We start from the raw sequence: 24916 nt of genomic DNA on the forward strand, positions 1-24916 counted from the left end.
CACACGATATTGATAAAGTATCCCAAGGCACCATTAATTTCAAATGCAATAGCTACCACATACCTAAGTTCGTCCTTATCCAATAATTTTATTCAATTATGGAGCAATACAGTATACATAGCGTTTTTGTTCTGCCTTTATCTGTGTCTTTTTTGCATCTCATAATTTTCTCTTTAGAACAGACAAAGGCCACAGATCAATCCGAAGACCATGGTAACAAAGGCCATTGTTCTTTCGTGGCCAAACCACGGATCATGTCATCGTGTTTGTTACATACCTATTACACTTTTTGACGGCATAGGTCAGGAAAAACTTTCATGCGTCTGATAAATTATGTTTTTTTTTCTTTTCAAAATTAAATATTTCTTTTACCAACGGAAAAGAGGAAACTCAATTTTAAGACCTTTTCGTGGAACTAGTTGATTTTCTGTTTTTAATAGACTAAAGAAAAAGGGTACGTAAAAACATGAATCATATGCGCAAGAGTAGATAAATGCTTTCGTTCATGAATCATGTGCGCAGGAGTAGGCAGCATTTTTAGGCCATCAATTACATAACGAAGAGCATTTGCACCTGAATGTTACATGATCATGAGATGCAAGGTAAGAAATGAAAAAGAAAAATTTATCCTAAGAACTAATCAAATCCTACAAAAAAAATTCGAAATATGTTTTTAGTTCAATTGAAATTCTATGATTGTTTTGCTTTTTTCCTTTTTGTTAATTAGAGAGCGGGGAATCGAATTTGAAATTACTTTCAACATTGGAATGAAAAATACCACTAGACCAATAGCTAATTGGTGAAAACCATGTTTTTTTTTTTTGGGTCTGTAAAAACCATGTTTGCTGTCTTTTTAATAACAAGTATTATTGTATTGTGGTTTTGTTGTGGGTGAGTATAAACCATGTTTGAATCTAGGTTATGCTTTGAATTTCTATTTCAATCAATATAAACAGATGAGTGTTTAAGTGGTTATTTATTTATTGTTTTTTTTCAGGATTCTCCTTATGATAAAGATTGTTCCTATAAGACAACGTCACCTAAAAGAAAAAAAAACAATCTACCATGAAAACATAATATCCAAGTCAAATGATGGAGAACTCGTCAATGTAATTACTTCATCTTTAAAATGTAATTTTCAATTTGTAATTGTTTTTCTTTTATCAATATAAAGGAGTTATTCATATGTGAAATTTTTTTAAATAAAATATCCCTTTTTTTCTTTCATTTTTGGAAAATATCTCAAAAATAACAATTATAATGTGTATATATGAGATAAGAAGAGGTGAAATTTGATAATGAAAGTAAGAAGTGGGTAAAATCATTACTATTCAGAGTAACAACTCTTTGCTCCCCGCAGGTGTCACCTTGACTGAGACCAATTATGCCTTATGGTCTCAAGTCATGGAGATGCGCATTACTACACGCAAAAAATTAGGTTACCTAACCGGTGACACTCCAAAGCCTCCTGAGCTATCCCCCACCTACAACAAATGGTGTACCAATAACTTTCGGGTCAAGGGGTGGTTAATTGCACAATTTGAAGAACTTAGGATGTTTGAAACTGAGTCTATTTATGAGTTCTAAGAGAGTTGAGATGATCACAAATGAAGCCATGAGTCTTGGTCAACCAATTGAAGAACTTCTTGTTGTTCAGAAAATTCTTTGTGTACTTCCTTCTAGGTTTAGAGCAAAGAAAACCTCAATCATGGAAGTCCAAAACTTAAATGAAATTAAGCTTGGTAAGCTTGTAGGTAAATTGAAAACCTATGAGATGGAGTTTAATATGGAGGAAAATGACACTAAAAAATCAAAAAATGTTACACTTCAAGGAGTGCATGATACCTCACTGAAAGGTGGTGAAAAATCCTCAGCTTTTGAGGATGAGATGGTTTTGTTTGTCAAAAAAACTTAGAAGAATTCTCAATGATAAAAGGAAGTTTTCAAGAGAGGATAGTTCTGGAAGTGAGAGAAAATTTAGACCATCAACTGATCGGTCTAATAAGCGGAACAAGGATGTCAAACCCTTCACTAAAGACTCTAGGAAATTCGTCAAATGCTTCACATGTCGAGGCATTGGGCACTATGCTGCCGATTGTTCAAACAACCAGAAAAAAAAAATTACTCCAAGGAAAGGACAAAGCCATGAAAGTAAGCTGGAGTGAGAGTGAAAGTGATGTATCTCAAGAGGATTCATCTTCTTCTGATGATGATGACTATAGTCTGAAATATCAAATATATCGACGAAATATCGAAGATATTTCAGTTTTTTCGAATCACGGATATTTCGGAACATATTCATGTACATATCGTATAAATATCGACAATATCGACGATAATATCAGAAAATATCGATGTAAAGTGTAACACCCCGACCCCAAATTTCTCCAAAATTTACCCTCATTTAATTAATTAATTATTTAAGGGTATTTTAGTCATATTTTTAACCGGAGAGAGTTTGGGACCGCGACTTGTATTTTTGGATAGGTCGTACTGAGACGAGTTCATAGACACATAGTGGGCTCGAATCGGAGTTGTAACGAGAGAGATATGGTCAAAAGAAATCCAGTGGCACAATCGTAAATATTTCGAAATGGGATTTTTTTATAAAAAACCTGATTTTCTCTCTCTCTCTCTCTCTCTCTCTCTCTCTCTCTCTCTCTCTCGCGGGTCTCTCTCTCTCCTCTCCCTCGCGCGCGACAGCCGGCCACGTTTTGGCCGGCCGTGCTCTCCTCCGGCCACCAATGGCGACGGGACCGGTACCAAAATGACCGGGCCGTCGTCCTCTTCCTACCCCAGCCAGCTCCCGCCTCCAGCCGCCGTGGTTTCGCCGGAATTTGGAGAAGAAGCGGCCGACGTCGCCGGATTTTCAAAGCCGTCGATCTCCCTCCTCCGGCCACCAATTCCGTCGACCCAGGTATGGATTTTGAACCTCTCAAGCTGCTCTAGCTGATGGTTGGGTAGGATTAGATCGATTCTTAGCGTAGATCACTCGATTTTCGAATTGAAAATCGGTTGAAACTTCGGCCGCCGTGATCGGCCATTTCCGGCCACTTTTTGGGGTAGGTCCAAGAACAAAAGTGGCTCCAAATAGGGTGTTATACCTAGGGTAGGAGTTTGGAGCCGAGATGTTGAGATTTTCCGGCGAAGCATTATCGCTTTGGGCACCCACGCGCTGCCGGCGCGTGCGGCGGCGCGTGGGCACTGTAGAAAAAGTAGCGATGTGTTCCGATGAGATCCTTAGGTTGTCACGAGTGCGTAGGATTTCGCGGATCTCAATTCGGACGTCGTTTGACTATCGAACGGATATTCGCCTATTGCGCGTTATCCGGGTTCGATAGGTTGGGACCGTTGGATGGTCCCAAATTTAATATATGTTAATCTAGGTATTTCTAGGATCGTGTAGGAATTCACGGATCGTGAATCGGAGCCCCGGATGTTCCGAATAATAATTTTAAATTTATATTTTATATTAACCGTCAGATCGTGCGATCGTGAGCAATCCGACCGTCCGATCTGAACCAAACTTGCAGGACAAGTGTCCTATACCTTGTAGAACCCATAGAGACTTTCGGATCGGAAATTGGAGGTCGTGGGTTCTGCAGGTCCGGTTGACCAGGGTTAGAGTAGTTTGACCCTTGGTTGACCGTGAGTCTCCCGGAGTAATCTCACCTTTCTAAGAGGGGAGGATTATCGGGAGCTAGACTATTGTGGAGGGTTACACAATATTAAAATTAATTTATATAACTATAATTATATATGGTTGTACAAGGGTACAACAGAGTCTAGAATGTCAGTTTGGAGTGCTATACGCACTACTTTAGGTACCTCCCCAGATTTTGGATTCGCTGCAAGCACCACCAAGTGAAAGTTAGGTCCCGCGTGGCGTAGGTTATCCGGCGTTGGGACAGACCCCATACGTGGCGTTGGTTGTACCGGCGTATGGGGAGATTTGCAATATGATGTTCAGGTCTCACGTGGCGTAGGTTATCCGGCGTTGAGACAGGCCCCGTACGTGGCGTTGGTTGTACCGGCGTACGGGGAGATTATGTGATATGATGTTGAGGTCCCGCGTGGCGTAGGTTATCCGGCGTTGGGACAGGCCCCATACGTGGCGTTGGGACAGGCCCCATACGTGGCGTTGGGACAGGCCCCATACGTGGCGTTGGTTGTACCGGCGTATGGGGAGTTATGTGATATGATAGTATGGCATGGTCGCACGTGGCGTAGGTTATCCGGCGTGTTGACAGGCCCCATACGTGGCGTTGGTTGTACCGGCGTATGGGGAGAATATGTGAAATGCAGAGAAAGGAAATAAGGTATCACCGATGTGTGGAACTGAGTTTTAGGGAAGAACTACGTGTGGCTTGATCCCTCAAGAAGGGTACGTAGGCAGCCTAAGGTTATTAGGCGCAGCCGCAGACTAAATGTTAGACACGTTGTTTTAGAGAGATTGATTCGGACCTTGTTGTTGGTCCTGAAATTTAGGTGAAAATGTGATTGTGTTAGGAGGCTAAAACCTCATATATTGAATTGTGAAGGGTTAAGTGTTGCATGTTGAAATTTAATAGTCATAATTTATATTTGAATTTAGTGTTTGCCTTGTTTAAGGCATGAATTGTTTTATTAGCGTGTTTGGTAGTTTGTTGAGAATTATTGGAAGGTCGAAGGCCATTTATGTGAATTTGCATGAGATTATATTGTGCATGCTGCCCGTTGGTGATATTAAATGCGTTTTTATGCAGGTTGAAATTTTGGGAAATGTCCAATTTATAGGGGAGACTCTGCCGAAATTTCGGCAGGAAGTCTCGGCCTTTAGTAAGTGGGCTTGGCATCGGGGTGATGTCAGGAATTCCAAAGGGTTCGTCTCGGATTTTGAGAAAATTCGGGGCAGGTCCTTAAATAAAGGAAAAAAAAAAGGAAAAAGAAGAAAGAAAAAAAAAGGGGGAAAAGGGTGGAAAAAAAAACACAAAGGGGATTTGAACCCCTCCCATTTTACTCCTCCAACACCTTAATCACCATATATCACTTATGTTTTAGTGATAATATGCTAAAATATTTATATTTATATAGGTGGTATGTTAACAATTACATGCAAAACTATTTTGGGAATTTATCATTTGATGAATACTTTTCACAATACACTTACTCTACACATAGAGATGATGAAGATAGTGAAAAATTTGAACCTCATAGGAACTCTATGTGTTACTAAGTCACTCATGTATCTTACCATGCAATGTATAAAGTGTAAAATATTGTAGTAAATCATTATATATAAAATGATTATGGTGTGTTTAATCTTTTTTTCATTAATTACTACATATTTTCTACACTCACAGTGTTTGCCAGCTCGTTGTATAATCAACTTAAATCAGTTAAATCCATCATGTAATGCATTTCCTTCTTTCTTTTTTTTTGATAAACTAATAGATAATTGACTAAATAAACATTCTCCAAAGTTTCAATAAAAATTTCCAAGTTTTTCTTAAAATTTCTGTGGTTTTTATTCAATTTTTCTCGATATCGATAATATCCCGATATTTCCATCGAAATTTCCATGTTTTTGGACTACTGATATTTCCGATATCATCGATATTTTAGACCATGATGATGACCAACAAATTGCCTTTGTTGCCTCTGTGCAACTGTTGTCAGATGAATCTGCTTTTGATTTAAATGACCATTCATACGAGTCCTTAGGAAGAAAATATGATCGCTTGTTCAAAAAGACTTTTTCCTTGAAAGAGGAAAATCTCAAACTTGAGGCCAATAACCATGAACTCCAACATGATGTTCTCACTTGAAAAGAAACCAAAAAGAAGTTGACACTACAAGAAATTGCCCCTTTTGCGACATGTTTTTTGGGACAGAGCATGCGGCCCTCGCAATTGCTTTAGCTTTAGCGCGCGGAGTAATGGCGCGAAGGTATTTGCGACACCATTATAAGTAACGTCGGAGAAAAGGTCGCAAATACCCATATAATTGACCTATATGCGACCTGCTTGAAATAGGTGTCGTATATAATATTTTAGTGACGGGTTTGGATATTTGATACGACACACAAAAACTGTCCCAAAAATTTTCAATTAGTGCGCCTAGTTTTCAGATGAAAAAAAACCCACGTTTCGTCTCCCTCTCACTCTCACCTTCTTCCTCCTAAATCCTAAAGACTCCCTCTCACTCTCACCTTCTTCCTCCTAAATCCTAAATCAACTCCTCCCTCGGAGATCATGGAGGCCACCATCAATCCAATCTCATGTAATTCACTCTCTCTCTCTCTCTCTCTCTCTCTCTCTCTCTCTCTCTCTCTGTGTGTGTTTTGCTAATTACCTGGCATGTTTGGAATTCATCTATACTTTATTGCTAATATTTATTTATTTTTTATTGCAGATTGACTGCTTTTCCCATAGAATTGTTTAAATATTCGGAGGTCAGATTGTTTTTCTTTTATTATGTGAACTTATGTGCTTTATCTAATAATGGATACTGGGCATGCAAATTTTTTATTGAAAAGCATATTGCATATTGTAGGATTGTTTGTTGATAACAAGATTGAATCAAGGACTGCTATTAGTTATTCGGTATGATTTCTTTTTCTTCTTTTGATTCATTTTAATACCTACCATCTGTCTTATTAAATAAATATTTGGATAATTATAAGGGTATGCCTTCTTGTTTCTTTATTCTTGAATAGAAACTAGGTATGGACAAGAGTTGGATCGATTTAACTGATAGGTCATCGAATGAATATCTCAATGGGCTTGAAAGTTTTTTAGATTTTGCATTTGACAACAGCATGGGTGATACAAGGATTTATTGTCCCTGCAAAAAATGTTACAATCGTTACTTTGTTACAAGGGAGGTAGCAAGAGCACATATAATAGTTGATGGGTTTTGGTCAAAGTACAAAAATTGGACTCATGGTCAGAGACACCAATCATTATATGTTGACAAATATATGGGGAATAGTTCTGCTTCAGTTGTGGATGATGATATAATTGGAATGGTACATGAGGCATTTGAGCATCCAAATTTGGATTCTAGTATGAGGAATGATGGCTCAACAGAAAATGAATATGGTGAGGGGCCAAATGATGAGACTACAAATTATTTCAAATTGCTACAAGATGCAGAATGTCCTTTGTATCCGGGGTGTAAAAATTTCACTAAATTATCATTTATTGTTCGGTTGCTACATACAAAAGTACTTTGTGGATGGACCGACAAGTCAGTGACAATTTTGTTAACTCTTCTGAAAGAAGCTTTCCCCAATGAAGTACAACTACCAGATTCATATAACGAGGCTCGAAAGATAACAGATGACCTAGCTTTCACATACAATACATGGGATGCATGTCCCAATAATTGTATGTTATTTAGAAATGAGGATGAGAAACTTGAATCATGTGCTATTTGTCACGAATCTAGATATAAAAAAGTTGATGGGCAGCCTACAAATGTTGTGAATGGGAATAGAAAAATACCTGCAAAACAAGTAAGATACTTTCCATTGAAGCCAAGATTGCAAAGACTTTTTATGTCATCAAAAACTGCTTCGCATATGAGATGGCATGCAGAAGAGCGTACTGATGATGGTGTGCTAAGACACCCTGCTGACTCACCTGCATGGAAAGAATTTGATGCAAAGAATCCAGATTTTTCTAGTGAAGTTCGTAATGTTAGGCTTGGTTTATCATCAGATGGTTTCAGTCCATTTAGAACAATGGGCATACCTCATAGTACATGGCCTGTTATTCTCATGCCTTATAATTTACCACCATGGATGAGCATGAAGCAACCTTTCTATATTTTGTCTGTGCTTATAGATGGCCCGAATGCACCTGGTAATAAGATTGATGTATATATGCAACCAATGATTGATGAGTTAAAGGAATTATGGCATGAAGGTGTAGATACTTATGATGCTTCCAAGAATCAGATGTTTAAACTACGTGCTGCATTACTCTGGACAATCAGTGACTTTCCAGCATATGCGAATTTGTCGGGTTGGAGCACTAAAGGTGCGAAAGCATGTCCTTGTTGCAATAAGGACACTAGATCTGTTTGGTTGACTAATGGAAGAAAGTATTGTTACATGGGTCACCGACGATTTTTATCTACAAGTCATAGGTTTCGAAAAGATAGAGTGTCCTTTGATGGCACACGAGAATGGGGACATGCACCATTGAAACTTTCTGGGTCTGATGTTAAAAGACAATTGCAAGGAGTACTGACTGAGTATAAGAAAGAAGACATCAGAAAAAGGAAAAGACATGAAGTTGAGAAGAATAATAATGAATCCTACTGGAAGAAAAGAAGTATTTTTTTCGAGTTACCGTATTGGGACCATAATTTGATTCGTCATAATCTCGATGTCATGCACATTGAGAAGAATTGTTCTGAAAATATACTATGGACAGTGTTGGGTGTTGCTAAAAAAACCAAGGATAACTTACAAGCTAGACGTGATTTACAAGAATGGGGAATAAGGCAACCATTGCACCCACAAGAACGTGGTTCTAATAAGGCATACTTACCTCCTGCATGTTTTACTATGAATAGGGAAAATAAAGATGTGTTCCTAAAAGTATTGAAGGAAGTAAAGGTACCAGATGGTTATTCTTCCAATATTTCTCGACGTGTACAGCTAAAGGAACGTACTATTTTCGGTCTTAAGAGCCACGATCATCATATACTAATGCAGCAATTACTTCCTATAGCAGCACGTAGAGCTTTGCCAAAGCATGTTGTTGAAGCATTAATCGAGTTCACCAATTTCTTTAGGCAACTTTGCTCAAAAGTGAACTTACCATCTGATTTGGAAAAAATTCAAGATCGAATTGTGCATACACTTTGCCGAATGGAGAAGATCTTTCCAATGTCCTTCTTCGGTGTAATGGAGCATTTGCCTGTTCATCTTGCCGAGGAAGCATTGATTGCTGGCGCCGTCCAATTTCGATGGATGTATCCTATCGAGAGGTATGTAAACATGCAGCTGTACTTTTTAATTATTTAAATTAAATTTGAAATTAATTATTTTTCTTATAGGTATCTATTAACACTTAAACGTTATGTGCGTAATCGTGCGCGTCCTGAGGCCTCAATTGCTAAAGGGTACTTGATGGAAGAATGCATGAATTTTTGCGCACTGTACTTAAATGAAGTGGAAACGAAACTTCATAGACCAGCTCGTAATGATGATGGTGGTAGTGACTTTGGTCGTCCTATAACTAAAGGAGTTAAAATACGGCTTGATGATATTACATGGACACAAGCACATAGGTATGTGCTAGTCAACACAGATGTCGTCACACCATTTCAGAAGTAAGTCAAAGTATATTTATTTTTCTTATCTTGAATTCTTCTTAATTCACTTTTAAAATAAAAACTTTCATGTACACAGCCAACACCTTGAAATACTTGCGCGGGAAATGCCTCGAAGAGCAAATCATTATATTAGAAAAGTCCACAATGAGACCTTTCACATATGGTTTAAAACTTATGTGAGTATTTTAAATTATTACATTTGTATATAGTTTATATATAGATACATTAAATCACAGTTGTTTCCCATTTGACTTCTTATAATGATATTATATAGGTTCAGACACAAATGCAAACCACCAATGCTGTATTCTCTGAAGAAATTATCAATTTGGCTAATGGTCCAGATCAATTTGCACGAAGATTCAAGGGATATGTAATCAATGGCTCCAAATTTCGTACGAAAGAAAGTGAAAAAAATAGAACCACTCAAAATTCTGGGGTTGTTTTGAAAGCAGACACTATGAGTTATGCAAGTGCTAGGGACAATAATCCTCGCTTAGGTGATGTCATCTTTTATGGTGTGTTGACAGATGTGGTTGAGATTCGATATACCAATGCCATGAAATTTGTTTTGTTCAAGTGTGATTGGGTTAATGGTCTTGGTGGAGTGAAAGAAGATGAGTTTAAATTCACGTTAGTGAATTTTAATCATTTGTTATACAGAGATAATGCAATAGGGGATGAGCCTTTCATCTTAGCACAACAGGCAAAGCAAGTTTGTTATGTACAGGACCCAGTGGATCCAAATTGGCATGTTGTTCTTAATATGACTGTTAGAGATCTATTTGATATGTATTCAAAAGATTCTTATCACAGTCCGGCGATGGTGCCTCAAGTTGAGTTATATGCACCCCAGCAATTGGACGAAACTATTTATTTGAATGATGAAGATGTTGGTTGGGTGAGGGAAGGAGTAGATGGAACGACAGTAGACACGAATGTTCAGATAGAAGAAGCTGAGATGGAAGAATGTGACTGAAAATGCTTATCAATGCCTTTCTTCAAATAGTTTATTGACATTGTTTATTGCTAAATTTTTCTAATTATTATAATACATTATTCATCAATAATTCTAGTAGTTACTCTTCTATATAATGCTAGCTCATCTATATGTATAAATATATATATTTAAAATGTAAGAACAGCAAACTACATATGAAGTGTGCTAGCTTTTACAGGTAATTGGTTTTTTTTTTTTTTTTTTCTAAACAGGTAATTGGTTATACATGTCAATTCTTTTAAGAGGAATCATTATGTATATTAATTTTTTTTTTTCTCTTATTGCAACAGATTATGGCCCCCAAGAGACTAAGAGAACAATCAATGGAGGAATTGATTCCCGCATCTCCTGTGAGAGCTAAAAAGAGTAGGTCACAAGCACGATCATCTCAACTACATGGATCAATTTCGAGTCAGCCTCAACTTGTTGCATCTAGGCGGCCTCAACCTACCACATCGAATCAATCTCAACGACAAGCACCATCTATGTCTGTTCAATCTCAACAACAAGCATCAACTGTGAGACTGACACAGTCTCAAGAGACACAACAATGTCACCCCAATTTGTCTACTCCTAGTCATGAGGACGAGCCTTTGATAACGCCATCAGATGAAACAGGTTATTAGGGCCAAATATCCACTGTTTTTTTCTTTATTTGGTGATTTATTTCATCATTAAAATCATATTGAATGTTTTACTCTAGGTGAAATTGAGCCTACCATGAACGGTCGGGGTGCTGCTTGTTCTATTGCTGAATGGGGGACTGGAACAAAATTGCACATTGATTTTGATACTAAATGGAAATGGAAGCCAATAAAAGAAAATGCACAAAAATTTAGTACACAACTGGGAGTTATAGCACGAAATGCCCGAAAGGTCCCTTTGACAAAAGTTTCATGGAGTGGTATGCCTGATCATATATTAGATGACATTTGGAAAGATGTGCAGGTAAACAACAAAACACTAATTTCAAACATGCTAGTATTATTTTTTTGGTTAAATGCTAGTATTTTTAATGATTGCTATCTATTAATTGTAGGATAACACGGATGTCCCTGACGCATATAGACCCCATTGCTTAAAGATTGTTGGTAACAGATGGAGAGATTGGAAATGTCGGCTTAAGAAAGAATGGTATGACAAATATGAGACCAATGAAGAGCGTTTAGCCATCACTCCTCCTCAAGTCCCTACAGACCAATGGAAGATACTTGTAAAGTATTGGGGTCTGCCTGATGTTAAGGTACATAGACATAAGATACAATTACTGAGTTAATAGTAGTAATGAATGTTGACCGAATTAAGCATATTGTAGGAATGTTCTGAAGCAAATAAGGCTAATCGTGCACTAGGAAGTGCCCCTCATAGGACCGGTCGTACTTCTTTTGCTCAAGTGAAAAATCAGGTAAGAGTACTAATATGAATTTTTTATTTTTTATTTTTTAGCAGTGATTCCAGATTTTAAATTCATTATTCATTCATTTGTGAGTATAATCTAGTTATTTAGGAAAAAATCTATGGCCAAACTTGACAACATTATTATAAAGAAATTTTTTATTACTAACATGGTTAAATTTCCTTTGTTATTAAGATGGAAGAGAAAGGAGAGAAAACAGATCGGTTGAGCTTGTTTATGCAGACGCGAAAAAAGAAAAAAAAGAATGACGATGAGGAAGTTTTTGACTATGAGAGTGCAAATATTATTGTAAGTATGATGTAGTTTTTTTTCTTCTAAAAGTATATGTGGAATATTGACCCAAAAAAGAAGAAAAAACGAATATGTCGGGTTGTGCATATGTTGTATCTCTTGACTAAGTTCAATATTGCATTATGATTTTATAGAATCAATTCAATCAATACTTGGAAGAAAGGGAGGAGCATGAACAAGACGAGGATTATAGAGAAGAGGTGTTTTCTAAAGTTATGGGACCTGATGGACATGGACGTGTTCGTATGTATGGGACAGGTATTACTCCATCTCAAGTGTTTGGTCAAAGTTCAAGAGTTCCTGATATTAATGAGAATAGCATACGAGAGGAGCTAGAGAGACAATACCAATCCCAAATAGATGATCTTAAATCTCATTATGAATCTAAACTTGGAGATCTCCAATCCAAGTATGAGGATCTGAGTTCGCAAATCCATCTCATGAAAGCTCATGTTGGTTTCCAAGCTAACCCAACTGAAAGTGGAAGTGAACAGGTATAATATGTTTTAGTGTAACTTTGATCTCTTTTTACTTTATTATAAAGAATAAATTATAGTGAAGAGTTAATTAATATTGATTTCCATCTAACTTTTTGTGTGTATATATATTGGTGAGTTACAGATTCCAGATGCATCAAGCCTGCACCAACGAAGACTTAGTGTGAGTAGTGAACAACAGCATCAATTTGACCCAGAAGCATAAAAGCATGAAGCAATTGTTTTCATTAAAGGTGTGTTCACAAATATTTATGACTCAAGAAAAATTGTAATTTTTTAAAAATAATTTATTAATAGTTTTTAAATTTCTTTTTTCAGGTTCGGGTGAAGGATCAAAGACAATCATAATTCTCTTAGTATAATCTTGTGAACTTTGTTTGGACTTTTGAAACCAAAAATGTGTTTATTCACTTTAGAGACAATGTTGTTCGCCCTTTGACTTTAAATTATTCTTTCCGCGATTGTTACTTACATTTAGTTAATATATCAAATATAACAGTGATACATGAATGGTTTTTTTATTATATTAATGTTAGTAATTACTAAAAATACTTGAATATATCATAATACACTATGTTTTTTTAGTTTTGGTGAGTGTCTTACTCTTATTGTGAATATAAAAAACAAATGACGTAAATTTAGTTTTTGTTGGATATGTATTTGTATTTACGACATTCAATAGCCGTCGTTATTACTATTTACGACGGGTTCAAAGTGTCGTAACAATTGTTTTTAAATCCGACGAAGAAACGGTTGCGACACTATGCCTGCCGTTGTAATTGGTTTTCACGACGGGTAAAACCGTCGTAATAAGCATTAGAACCTTTTGCGACACCAGTTGGTTGCGACGCGTGAACAAGCGTCGCAAGACCGTCGTAAAAAGGCATTTGCGACGTATGCTTGATCTTTCACGACGGGTTTCTAGCGTCGCATCTAGCCTCTTTTTTTGTAGTGTGAGTGACAAATTTGAGTCCCTAGAAAATGAAATTGCTGAGCTTGTGTCAATTAGGAGAAATCTTGAAAGTCAAGTAAATGTGCTCAAGGAGAGCAACATTGGTTTCCAGAATTCAAACAAATAGCACCTAAGTGAATTGAATGAGGCAAAAAATAAGGTTATATCTTTGACCATTGGTGCCTCAAAAATTGACAAAATGTTGAATATGGGAAAACTTCATGGAGACAAAGGTGGTTTTGGATATAATCATTTTGATTCTATTGCGTCTAGCTCTACCACTAAGTTTGTCAAGTCTACAACTCAAGTTATTGCACCTCTTGATATACAGCATGTTGTCAAGAAACCAAAGTTTGTTCCAACTTGTTACAAAGTGTGGTTTGACTGGTCATATTCGACCAGTCTGTCATGTACAAAAGAGATCAGATCAAAAAATTGTCTTCCATGTCTAGAAGAAATCCCAGATCTTTGCAAGATCAAGTTGATCATTTGCTTAGTGAAGTAACTAAGATTGCCAAACTTGTCTCTCTTAAAATGATTTCATCCACTGTGTCTAAAGTTAGACTTGTTTTCAGAAAACATTTTGTGAGGGAAAATGAAATTGAGCCACCAAACGTGTATTTGCCAAAAATCAGGAAATGAAAACAAAAAAATGGCTCTAAAAACATTACCGAACGGGCCCTAAACATGTCTATTCGACCATGCCCTTTGTATAATTTCAAATGGTATGGTCCTACCAGCCTCTCTTTTTTTTCTTTTTTTCTTTCTGTTGTTGGTAAGAATAGTGTCTACAATTCAAGTTTATTCAACACCTAAAGAATGTCTACAAGCTTGGAAACTAGCTTTTATAGGTGAGCTCAAAACCCTAGCTGAGAATAGAAAGTAAAACAAAAATACGAAATCCCGAAATTTACAAAAAACAAAAAAACAAAAAAACTTGTGATCCTTGGATATATATGTATTAGTATGGAGCATCTACAATGAAGCGATATGATCATTATTTTCAGTCAGTCACAGAGCTAGCTTTCATTTCTTGAAAAGGAGAGCAAACATATTAATCAATGGGTGCCAACAATATAAATTTTTCAATATTTTCCTCACAATTACACAAGTCTTGAAGTTTTTTACATGAAGAAGTGTGGTTCCACCTGTTTCCACGCCAGAAATTTTTCAGTCATCCTTTCTATTCTTGGTCGCTATAATTGCCAACGTTCTGCACTCATGGAGCTTCTTCTGATCATGATTTTGATCACAAGCGAGAGAGATATAAAACAACCAACCAATATATACGATCACAAGCGGGAGAGAAAAGAGTTACTGGGGAAGTAAGAGACTACTAATGGAGCTTCTGATGAAGACTTTGATTTGCATTTCGATTCCTTTGACGCTTTCACTCCAGAAGAGCCTCCAGCATCATCGGAAACCCGTTGTGATGACAACGAGGGCATGAAGCAATTCCAAAAAGCTGAGAAAAAAGCCATTAATCAGCCTATTCAAAATTTGCCTTTCTCTTGTATTTGAAAAAACAGTTCCTCAGGTAGTCTTTCAGCAGAGGAAAATAAAGCTGAGAGAGTTTTGTAGAGGGCCAAAGATTAAAGATGAGATAACTGTGTGTTTGATGAGAATCAAGTTAAGACGGTACTTCATTTTTATAGTGGGATTTTGTTGACTACATCGAACTTGGAGGACAAGTAATCAAGCAAGTCATCAGATGGTTGTGTCCATTTTCTTGGTATTGTGGCTGCTTTGACTCCTTTGTAACTTTCATCATGCCACGTTTTGTTTCCATAAAGCAGAGATTACCCAGCTATCAGCTAAAGCATATATTGATTTTTTTAAAGAGACATCGGCATGGTTAGTGCTCTTTCCTATTCTTTTGGTGAAAAGAAAAAACATGAGTGAAATTGTAAAGCCAACGGGAGAGAAAGTGACATGGCGAGAAAGCTTGCGATCCAAGGGAAGACAATACATGCACCTAATTAATCACTATCACGTTGGTTGGCCCAGTCTAAAGTCTTATGTCAGTCAGTCCTCTAATTTTCTTTTCATCATTTGGACGAAATCAATCAATTTAAACCCGACTGTAGAGAGACAGGAAGGAAGACATGCCCGCATGCAGTATTAGTTTTGACCACACAATTAGCATGGCTTTTTTATTATTTTCTTGAATAAGGTTCTTGTTTAATAAGGTTGAGAAGCAGTTTATCAAACAAGTAATTGACCTACTAAACCTTGACAATACTTAAGAATAGGGTTCTAGTTAATTGGAGTTATAGTTTATGACATTTTATTATTCTTAAGGATTGAATTCCGATTACTGATTACTCCTGAACCCCGTAAATAACGTTCACCTTTATGACATGCTTATTTATCTGGAATCGAAATTAAAATAAAGAGTTGAATTCCGATTACGGATTACTCATGTGTTCATTAACCATATGAGAATGGAAACACAAGTAGGGCCCCACACAATATCATCATAAAATTAGACTCTTGTGTTGGAAAGGGGTATTCTAATCGTTGGAGAAACAACCCATGGGAGTTACCCTTACACCCTTAAACTATTTCTAAAATTCGGAGTTTGACCATATACGTCAACCCAACAAAAATACTATTAAAATAGGGAGTTAATTTTTTCACTCTCCTTTTATTTACTTACACTCTGTTTTTTTTTTAAAATAATATTTTTTTAATCAATTTTATTCGTTTATTTCTTTTTCTTTATAATTTTTTTAGGACCTTTCATATTGAGATGGGTGATAGTATACTAAACTCACATACACTATACAGATACTAGGACTCGAATCTCAAACCTTTCCTATGGAGAGCAATTGCTCTAAATCACTACACTATGGGTCCTTTGCGTTTCTTTATACTTAATTTTCCTACTTGTACTCCTTTTCGATTTTTTTTTTCCTCTTTTCGAGCAAGAAATAATTAACACTAGGGGTGGGCGCGGTTCGGTTCGGTCCAGTTCTCACCTCAAACTAGAACCGAAATCGGTACTATTTAACCGGTCCGATTTGGGCAAATTTGTTTTAAAAAACCGGCAAGTTCCTTTCTGATTGGTTCCGGTTTTGAACCGGATTATTAATTTATTATTTTTTATAAAAAATTATAATAAATAAGTCATTTTTTGGCTCGAAAATTAACAAATGATCCAATTCATACAATAAGAATTTTTTTGAAGTTGAACTTGGAAAAAATAGTAATTTTTAATTTTAAAAAATAGTATTGGATTTTAAAAATTTGTAATAAAATAAAATATAAAAATATAACCGGTCCGGTTCGATCCAGTGCGGTGCGGTACGGTGTAAAACTGGAACCGATTCGGTCCGATTCTGGTTTGGTTTGTTGACTTTTTTTATATTTTTTTTTTCACCGGTCCTGTTCGGTGTTTTTGTTTTCCTGTTCCGATACCACCCCTAATTAACACTATATATAGCCCGATCAAGACTTGATTTGTGTTTCTCCAGACAACTGAGAAAGTGATGGAGATGAGAAAATTCAGGTCAAGAGATGCCTAGGTAGCTACCTGTGATAACATGAGATGAGATCATAAAAGTTTATATATATTCGTCGCCAACATTAGCTTGCAGGAACCATTTAATAAAGTATATAGCCTAGGTGTCTATTTGACCATGTCCTTTTGTTATATTTTAAAATGGTGTGGTTCCTACATACCAGCTTCTCGTGCCTCTTTTTTCCTTTTTTTGGGTTTGACTAAGAATAGTTTCCCCACACCCAAAATAAGAGTTTGAATCTCTCTTTCCTATTTGGAATAGCTTTTATAAGGAAAGAAAAAACTATCTATCCTTAATAATCAAACTCCTTCTTAATTCAATTCATACTCTTTCACTTACGGATTACATACCATTAGTCCTTTGATTCGCTAGAGTAAGCATAATCAACAACAAATAGGCTATATGCCTTACTTAAAGCATCTCCAAGTGAGTTCTCAAATTACCACGTGGATATGAAATAACAAAAAATAAAGGTTAAAGTTACTCCAATCTAATAGTCAAATCCTACGTGGATTTGAATAAGGCCGGAAAAGATATGTCAAAAGTAACATATCCAAAAGTTGGATGTCAAATATTACTTTAATATTTTTTTAATCATGGACCCCTCTATCATTTACTTTATTTTAAAACTTTAGGCAACATATGAACCCTGTTTATACCATCATTTCTTTTTAAAATATAATAAAATAATATGATGTTTGACATTTCAAGTGTTAGTTCATTTTTTTACCAAGTGTCAAATTGCCATATAACCATCACATTCAAATTTAACATTTTGTATTTGACATCTCCCTTGGAAATTGATTCCTATGATACACCAAGTTGATTGAGAGAGAGAGAGAGAGAGAGAGAGAGAGATTTATCCTTCAACATAGTCACCATGTGAAAAAGGTTTACACTAAGCTTGCAGCTGAAAGCAGAAAAGTAAAGCAAAAATACGAATTCGCCCAAATTTACAAAAAAAAGAAAAAAGGAAAACAGAACTTATGATCCTCGGGTATATGATGAAAGATATACTTTGGTTTCCTTACAACTAGATCCTGAAGAACATGTCTCACGGTTCTGCATAAGATTTATTATTTAGAAGTAGATGTAGCAGCGTGACTGCCTTCTGCTAGAAATGGTTGGATGCTGTTCTCATTCTATCAACGAAATCTTTATTTCCAGTTAGTTATTTAGTTGATTTTTGCTTGTTCAAGTTGCTTGGTTTGTGTTTAAAACAATTGAAAGTAGTGGTTCAAAATTAACTAGTTTCTTTTCTAGTTTATTTATGCTTCTCTTTTTATAAGAGGTTCTAAGTTCGAATTGTCGCTCGCAGTTACTAAAAGGAAACTACTCATTCAAAACCCAGAATCAAATTATCAACACCAAAACCCAGAATTTGAAGAATGGAAAGAAAAGAAATATCAACTATATAACCCAATTGGCTTCTGTGTATATCCAGGCCAGCTCCTCAGCTATACAAAGTGTTGAAGCAACCATATTCAGACTTGCATGCATTGAGCAAAACAATCACAAGCGAGAGCAATAGGAATTATGGGGGAAGTAAGAAACTATAATGGGAGCTCTCGATGAAGACGACGATGATTTTGATTTGCTTTTCTTGGATTCCTTTGAAGAAGGAGCTTTTGCACAACCCTTAGGCCCTCCTGCATCATTTGAGACCTGTGAGTTTGACAACGGCATGAAGCAATTGAGAATGGGTGAGAAGATAGCCATTTGTTTGTAAGTATAAAGGGTTGTGGAAAATGATTTTGTGTGGTTTGTTTAGACTTGAGCGGAGCAAAGCAGAAATGGATATGTGAGTTGCTATGTTGTCCAATATATTTATAATGAGATAGAAATGACACTCTGTCCATTAACTTGGACGCCAAGCAACATTTGACGACATCATCTGACATATCGATGGTTCTGTGCACTTTCATATAATAGACGTGGCCTCTTTGACCAGATATCATAATTAACAAAGGCATGTTGAAAAATCTCAAAGTTAACAGTAAAGCAACTAATTGTGTGTAGCTTATTTTATTTGTTAACCTTGACTAAATCAATAGACATATTTTTGTGTTTCTTAATTCTAAAAATAATTAATTCGAGAAGCAGTAACGAAAGTTCTAGACCAGGACCTGCTAATATTTAAAGAAAACTCTATGAATTTCCAAGAAGGCTCTCTCAGCCGACGTTTCAGGTTTGTGGGCCTTTTTTATTTTCTTATTTTTTCCTATCAAAGTAAGAAATAAGAGGGAATTTTATCACACACTGCCAAGTCTGCAAATCAAAATCATTTTCTCTTAAATAGATATTTTAACAAACAAATATAACGCTTTCAGGTCTAAAATATCTATTTAATAGAAAATGATTTTGAAAGAAAGTTTTATCACACACTACCAAATTTGCAAATTAAAATTATTTTCTATTAAACTAGACTTCGTCTAATATTAATTTACGACACATATATTTTAACAATAAAATGTGGCACTTTCAGGTCCATTAATTCAAGTACGATTTTTAAGTGCCACTTGCTTTCACATCTACTTGATTAGTGGGGTACGTGGCCATATGTTTCTCTGTACAACGGAGAAAGTGATGAAGATGAGAAAATTGAGGTCAAGAGAGATGCCTAGTTAGCTACATGTGGTGACATGAGATGAGATCATAAAATGTAAATATATATTTAGGCATCAATATTAGCTTGCAGACCAAGAAGAGCAGAGGGATCGGTTAATAAAGTGTAGGGGCGAATTTAAACACTAATTAATTGACAATACTAAAAACTCTTCTAAACATATGTCAATAACAAAAAATTTAGAGGTAGGGAAGGCTATCACATCTCAAGGTCAGGGCATATCAAAGTCTCTTTGAAGACTTGGGGTCTTAGCCTCTTTTTTGGTTTTTATAAATTACCTACCAAGAGGAATTGTCGGTAGCTAGACTCGAACTTGAACCTTAATAGCGAAGAGAACAATCCTTACCAACTCAACCAACCTTCGTCGGCTAGAAACGCGGTTTCTTTAGTTGCTTAGCAAAGTAGAAATGGACAGCCAATAACAAAATGTTTGAGATAATTGAATAGTGTGATAGTAAATGCGTGACTTTGTTGATTGACCTGCAGGGCAAGATATATGAATTCAGGTTCTGTCCACTTTGACAAGTACTTGACAGTTGAGAGCGACAGATTATATAGGAAGGGATAAAGATGTGAATTCCAACAAGGCTCTCTCGGTGACATGATGATATTCTGGGTTCAGAAGGTAATTAATGAGAGATGAGCTTGCATGCAGACCAAGGAAGAAGAAAGGCACTTATTTAACTGTTTACACCATGCATAAGATGCCTGCATGATACTGAACTGATGTGAGACCATTAGATTAGAGATGTGATTAAAGTTTAATTAAGTTTTATTTGAAAATTAAACTTAGAGTTCGTTTGGAAGTGATTTTAAATAGACTAATAATTTATTTAAGTTGTTTTAAGTAATTTTATAGAGTACTTCTCCATAATTACTTAAAATTACTTTTAAAATAATTATATAGAAAATCAAATAATAATTACTTCTTCCCATAAGTAATTCTGCTCAATGAAAGTCTGCAAAGTCAAAGCACAGCTGCCGCACACAAGGTCCCCCCCAACCCCACATATCCAAGGCCACACCCACCCAACCCCTTCATTCCCAAATTAGTTCACATTTCCCACTCCCTATCAAACTTTAATGATTATTATTCCTTCTGATGAATTCTTTTTTATTCTTTTAGTATTTTGTTCATGTGGATTATAATTAAGGAAAAATTTTCTTTTTCTTTCTTCTTTCTGTAAAATCCTTTTCAATTAAATTAGTTTTAAAAATAACCCTATAAAAAAATTAATTTTTCTTTCTAGAATTTATAAAAGTAGCATGTTTTGGTTTTTTTTTTCTTTGAGAGAAGCAAAGATAGAGTCAATATGCGCAATGTAATCTCATATTGGAATTCCGACCACACAAAAAAAAAATAATCTCATATTAGAATTAATTCTATTGTTTATATGATTTTCTAATAGTTCTCATATTAAACTCATATTATTTCTAATAGTTCTCGTTGAAAAAAATTTGATAACTTTTACACGTTGACCCATAGGAATTAAAATCTTGGATCCGCCACTGCATCCATCCATCCATGTTCGTGTTCTTTTCCTCAAAATTAACTCGAGAAAAAAAAACTTGCCGACAAATTATTGATGTGTTAAACTAAAAATTTATAACATTCTAATTAAACAATCCGTAAGGATCCTTATTCAACTTCACATTTTCTTATTATCATTCTTGAACAAAGAGGAAACTGAAAAATCACGCTAAGAATTTGAGATATATTCTAACACAAACATCAAACTAGAATCTAAACAATACAAAATGAAGATGTTAAAATCATCAAACTCCGCCCAATTCCAGCTTCAAATCACATATATATATATATATATATATATATATATATATATATATATAACAACTGCTATTTCCATGCACTAATTGTTTTGCGAATCTTCATCCCTTTCTTAGCGTCAATGAGACAGAAGCTTCATGCAACTCATGAGTGTCTTGCAGGCCAGCTTCTCAGATTATATCAGAGAGTACGTTTCAGAGAAAGCGGGTACGTAGCCTTCATCGATCGATCTCTGGTTCATTATTTAGTGACGCAATTAATTACAACCGAGAGAGATATGAATTTTGGGGAAAGTAAGAAACCACTATGGGAGCTCCCGATGATGATGATGAGGATGATTTTGATTTGCCTTTTTTGGAGTCCTTTGAAGAAGGCTCTTTGTTGCAGCTGCCTCCCGCATCATCAGAGACCTGATGTGACGATGAGCAAGGAAAGAAGCAATTGAGAAAACCTGAGAAAATGGCCATTCTTTTTTATTAAAAGGGTGAATGAATAGCAAAGAGAGACGAGAGCTAGGCTTGTGCTGGTAGCTGAGGCTACTTTCTTACAACAAAGAAATGGATGGCTGGCCAACAAAGATAAGAGTTTGCTATAAGATTAAGGGGAAGGCTAGCATGGTCGTTGAGTATTTATAGTGAGATAGGATGGATACAAATGTGACGTTTCTTGATTAACTTGCAGGGCAAGAAGGATTTGAAGGTTCTGTCGACACTAAGAGCATCCACAATGGGCTCCCTAAACCACTTTTTTAGACAAATTTTAGATGGGAATTGAAAAAATACAACTCCAACCATGCTCTGTATCCACCTCCTAAAATAAGGAGACCTCTAGGAGCTCCTATATCTGAGGAGAGAGAAAAAAACTCCTAGTGGCTCTCTATAATTTAATGCTGTTTTATTTAATAAATATTTTAAACCTTTAATTAATGCTAACTATTTTTTTAATAGAGATTGACCAATTAAAAAAAGTTTATAGTATTTATGACTCTCTAAACTAGAAAGCATGATTAGAGTCTAAATTTTAAAGAGAGCTTCTGAAATAACTTTTATATGTTTTTAGCTAAAATTTAACCAAAAAAATAGAGAACATGATTGTGGATGCTCTGAGCTGCTTTAACCAGACAAAACAATCTATGGCGACAAACTATGTTGGAAAATGTGATTCAAAGTCATTAAATTAACAACTATGACGACATAGAATTAAAAAAAAATTACTCTTCTGCCAACTATTAAACATGATTCAAAGTTAGAGATAAGTCAGTACCCCTCAAAGTTAACGCCATGAAATTTCACTAAAATTTCACTTATACTATATTATTATTATTTTTTTTTTTTTAAAACCTAAAACTTCAACTTGGGATTATTTTCAACAATATTAAGACTATATACGGTTAATTTTTTTTTTTTAAAATAAGCGAAAGTATATTATTGATTAGCAAACCAAAGTACAAAGCAACTATGTGCTGAATATTGGTAAATTTTATCTAGTGACTAAACACAGCAACATGTTAAATTGATATAGAGAGAATCACACACAACTCAAATAACCCGATCCAGCAACCAGAAGCATATATACTCAGACCTACAATATAAATTCATCGTGCAACAGCAGAAACGGCAAATCCATATTGAAAACCAAAAGCTATAAAAAAACAAAAAAAAATCTAAATAAAAAACAAATTACACCAAACTCTTAAAGAGTTTATAGAAATTGTTTGAGAAGGAGTATGAAAATTTTGAAAGGGAATGTGAAAATTATTTTATGGAGTGTTGACCAAGTTTAGGCATCAGTACCTAATGTTCCACTTTTTTTTAAAAATAAAAATAAAATAAAAAACTAAAAAGCATTTTAGGCATCGGTTCGGTGGGTATAATAAATTATGCTAAAGTGACATCAAAGGCAACGTCATAGAAAGCCAAATATGTGTGGTCCCTTTATAAAACCTAGTCTTGTTATTCATAAAATTGATGTCTAATATATTAATAACATTAGTTTTTAATATTGTCGATGTCTATGTGGTGTTGTCTAAAGTAAAATTTAATATAATGGATATTCTTATTATTCATGTAACCTTCTCTAATGCTGAAAAGGAAAAAAAAACGTGGATGTTTACTTTTCAATTATTGTTTCTGTGAACTTCCAGGAAGCCACATCGAACTTCTGTGACTCAGTCAAAAGAAAATCCTGAAAAATTGGCTCTATCAGCTGCCGTTTGAGAGGACTAATTATATATATATATATATATATATGGAGCCCACGCAATGAAATGAAGTGTAGAATCTTATTTTTAATACACCAATATGTGTGTTGTTGTGGGAGATAAGAAGCTTGCAGAGCAAGGAAGAATGCACTTCCAAGTTGACGACACTGTAGAATTTTCCAAGAATCAAATGTCATGATTTCATTCAACTATGATTTTTAAATGCCACGTGGTTCACCTCTGCTCTATTAGTGGGTGGCCTCTCTCGACAACGGAGAGAGTGATGAAGATGAGAAAATTGAGGTCAATGGTCAAGAGATGCCTAGCTAGGTAGCCAGCTACCACATGTGGTGATATAAAGATGAGATTATAAAATGTCAACATATTTAGGCCACCAATTGCTTGCAGAGCAAGAAGGGGGACTGGTTACTAAAGCATATATGCATGCATGTGTCTATTCGACCATGATGTTTCAAATGACGAGAAACACAGAGTTCAAAGGTAATTAATGAGAGATGAGCTTGTGGACCAAGGAAGAAATTAATAATCCACTCAGTTAACAAGCAGCACGAGTGAGATGAATTATAAATATTATACTTCTCCAAAGAGGAACTGAAAAATCACGCTAATAATTTGAAATATATTACATCAAATCAAGCCCAGAATCAAATAAACAATACAAAACAAAGAACAGAACCACCCAAGAACAGCAGACAGATTCAAATGAATATTCCAGCTGCAAATCATCATCCCACTTCTATTTCCTTCCATGCACTTGTTATATATTTTGTGAATTAATCATCATTCCTTTCTTAGCTTCAGTGAGCCACAGGCTTCTTAGTGGCTTCTTGACACAAGCAAGAGTAGCCTTCTTCGATCGGTTTCGTTAAATTAATTATCTCAAATTTCTTGCTTGTAGTGATACAATTAATTGCAATTTACAAGAGAGAGAGAGAGAGAGAGATGAATTGTGGGGGAAGTAAGAAACCACTATGGGAGCTCCTGATGACGACGACGATGATGATTTTAATTTGCCTTTTTTGGAGTTCTTTGAAGAAGGCTCTTTGTTGGAGCTGCCTCCTACTACATCATCAAAGACTCGCTGCTAGAGGTGGAGCTAGAATTGTAAAAGTGGGGGGTAGAAGTAGAAAATACAAGTATATAAAACACCTAAGTATTTAATACTTACATGTTTAGAGCTAAATATTTCTAATTGAGTCATGTCTAATTTGTTTTAGAGAAAATTTTAACTTAAATTCTAAGTTGTTTATTACAAATTCTATATATTAT

General features: G+C 35.5%; 2 protein-coding genes across 2 annotated transcripts; both read left to right on the forward strand.

Annotated features, from left to right (window-relative positions):
• On the forward strand, positions 6707 to 10829 carry LOC109947087. The gene is made up of 4 exons (XM_020556524.1): positions 6707 to 8982; positions 9052 to 9327; positions 9407 to 9506; positions 9605 to 10829. Exons 1-4 carry the CDS (start codon positions 6707 to 6709, stop codon positions 10307 to 10309), a joined length of 3357 nt encoding a protein of 1118 aa, XP_020412113.1. The 3' UTR covers positions 10310 to 10829.
• On the forward strand, positions 10624 to 12960 carry LOC18785234. Its single transcript, XM_020556526.1, has 8 exons — positions 10624 to 10948; positions 11034 to 11278; positions 11370 to 11573; positions 11646 to 11735; positions 11922 to 12035; positions 12173 to 12532; positions 12660 to 12768; positions 12854 to 12960. The coding sequence occupies exons 1-7, from the start codon at positions 10624 to 10626 to the stop codon at positions 12738 to 12740; spliced, it is 1419 nt and encodes a 472-aa protein (XP_020412115.1). The 3' UTR covers positions 12741 to 12768; positions 12854 to 12960.

This window comes from Prunus persica, chromosome G2, assembly GCF_000346465.2.
Source record: "Prunus persica cultivar Lovell chromosome G2, Prunus_persica_NCBIv2, whole genome shotgun sequence".
Lineage (NCBI taxonomy): Eukaryota > Viridiplantae > Streptophyta > Magnoliopsida > Rosales > Rosaceae > Prunus > Prunus persica.

Coding starts and splice junctions, on each gene's coding strand:
- LOC18785234 (XM_020556526.1), top strand. CDS start 10,624: ATGGCCCCCAAGAGACTAAGAGAACAATCAATGGAGGAATTGATTCCC. Junction 11,279..11,369: donor ACATTTGGAAAGATGTGCAG/GTAAACAACAAA, acceptor TATTAATTGTAG/GATAACACGGATGTCCCTGA. Junction 12,533..12,659: donor CTGAAAGTGGAAGTGAACAG/GTATAATATGTT, acceptor GGTGAGTTACAG/ATTCCAGATGCATCAAGCCT.
- LOC109947087 (XM_020556524.1), top strand. CDS start 6,707: ATGGACAAGAGTTGGATCGATTTAACTGATAGGTCATCGAATGAATAT. Junction 8,983..9,051: donor TGGATGTATCCTATCGAGAG/GTATGTAAACAT, acceptor TTTTTCTTATAG/GTATCTATTAACACTTAAAC. Junction 9,507..9,604: donor ACATATGGTTTAAAACTTAT/GTGAGTATTTTA, acceptor GATATTATATAG/GTTCAGACACAAATGCAAAC.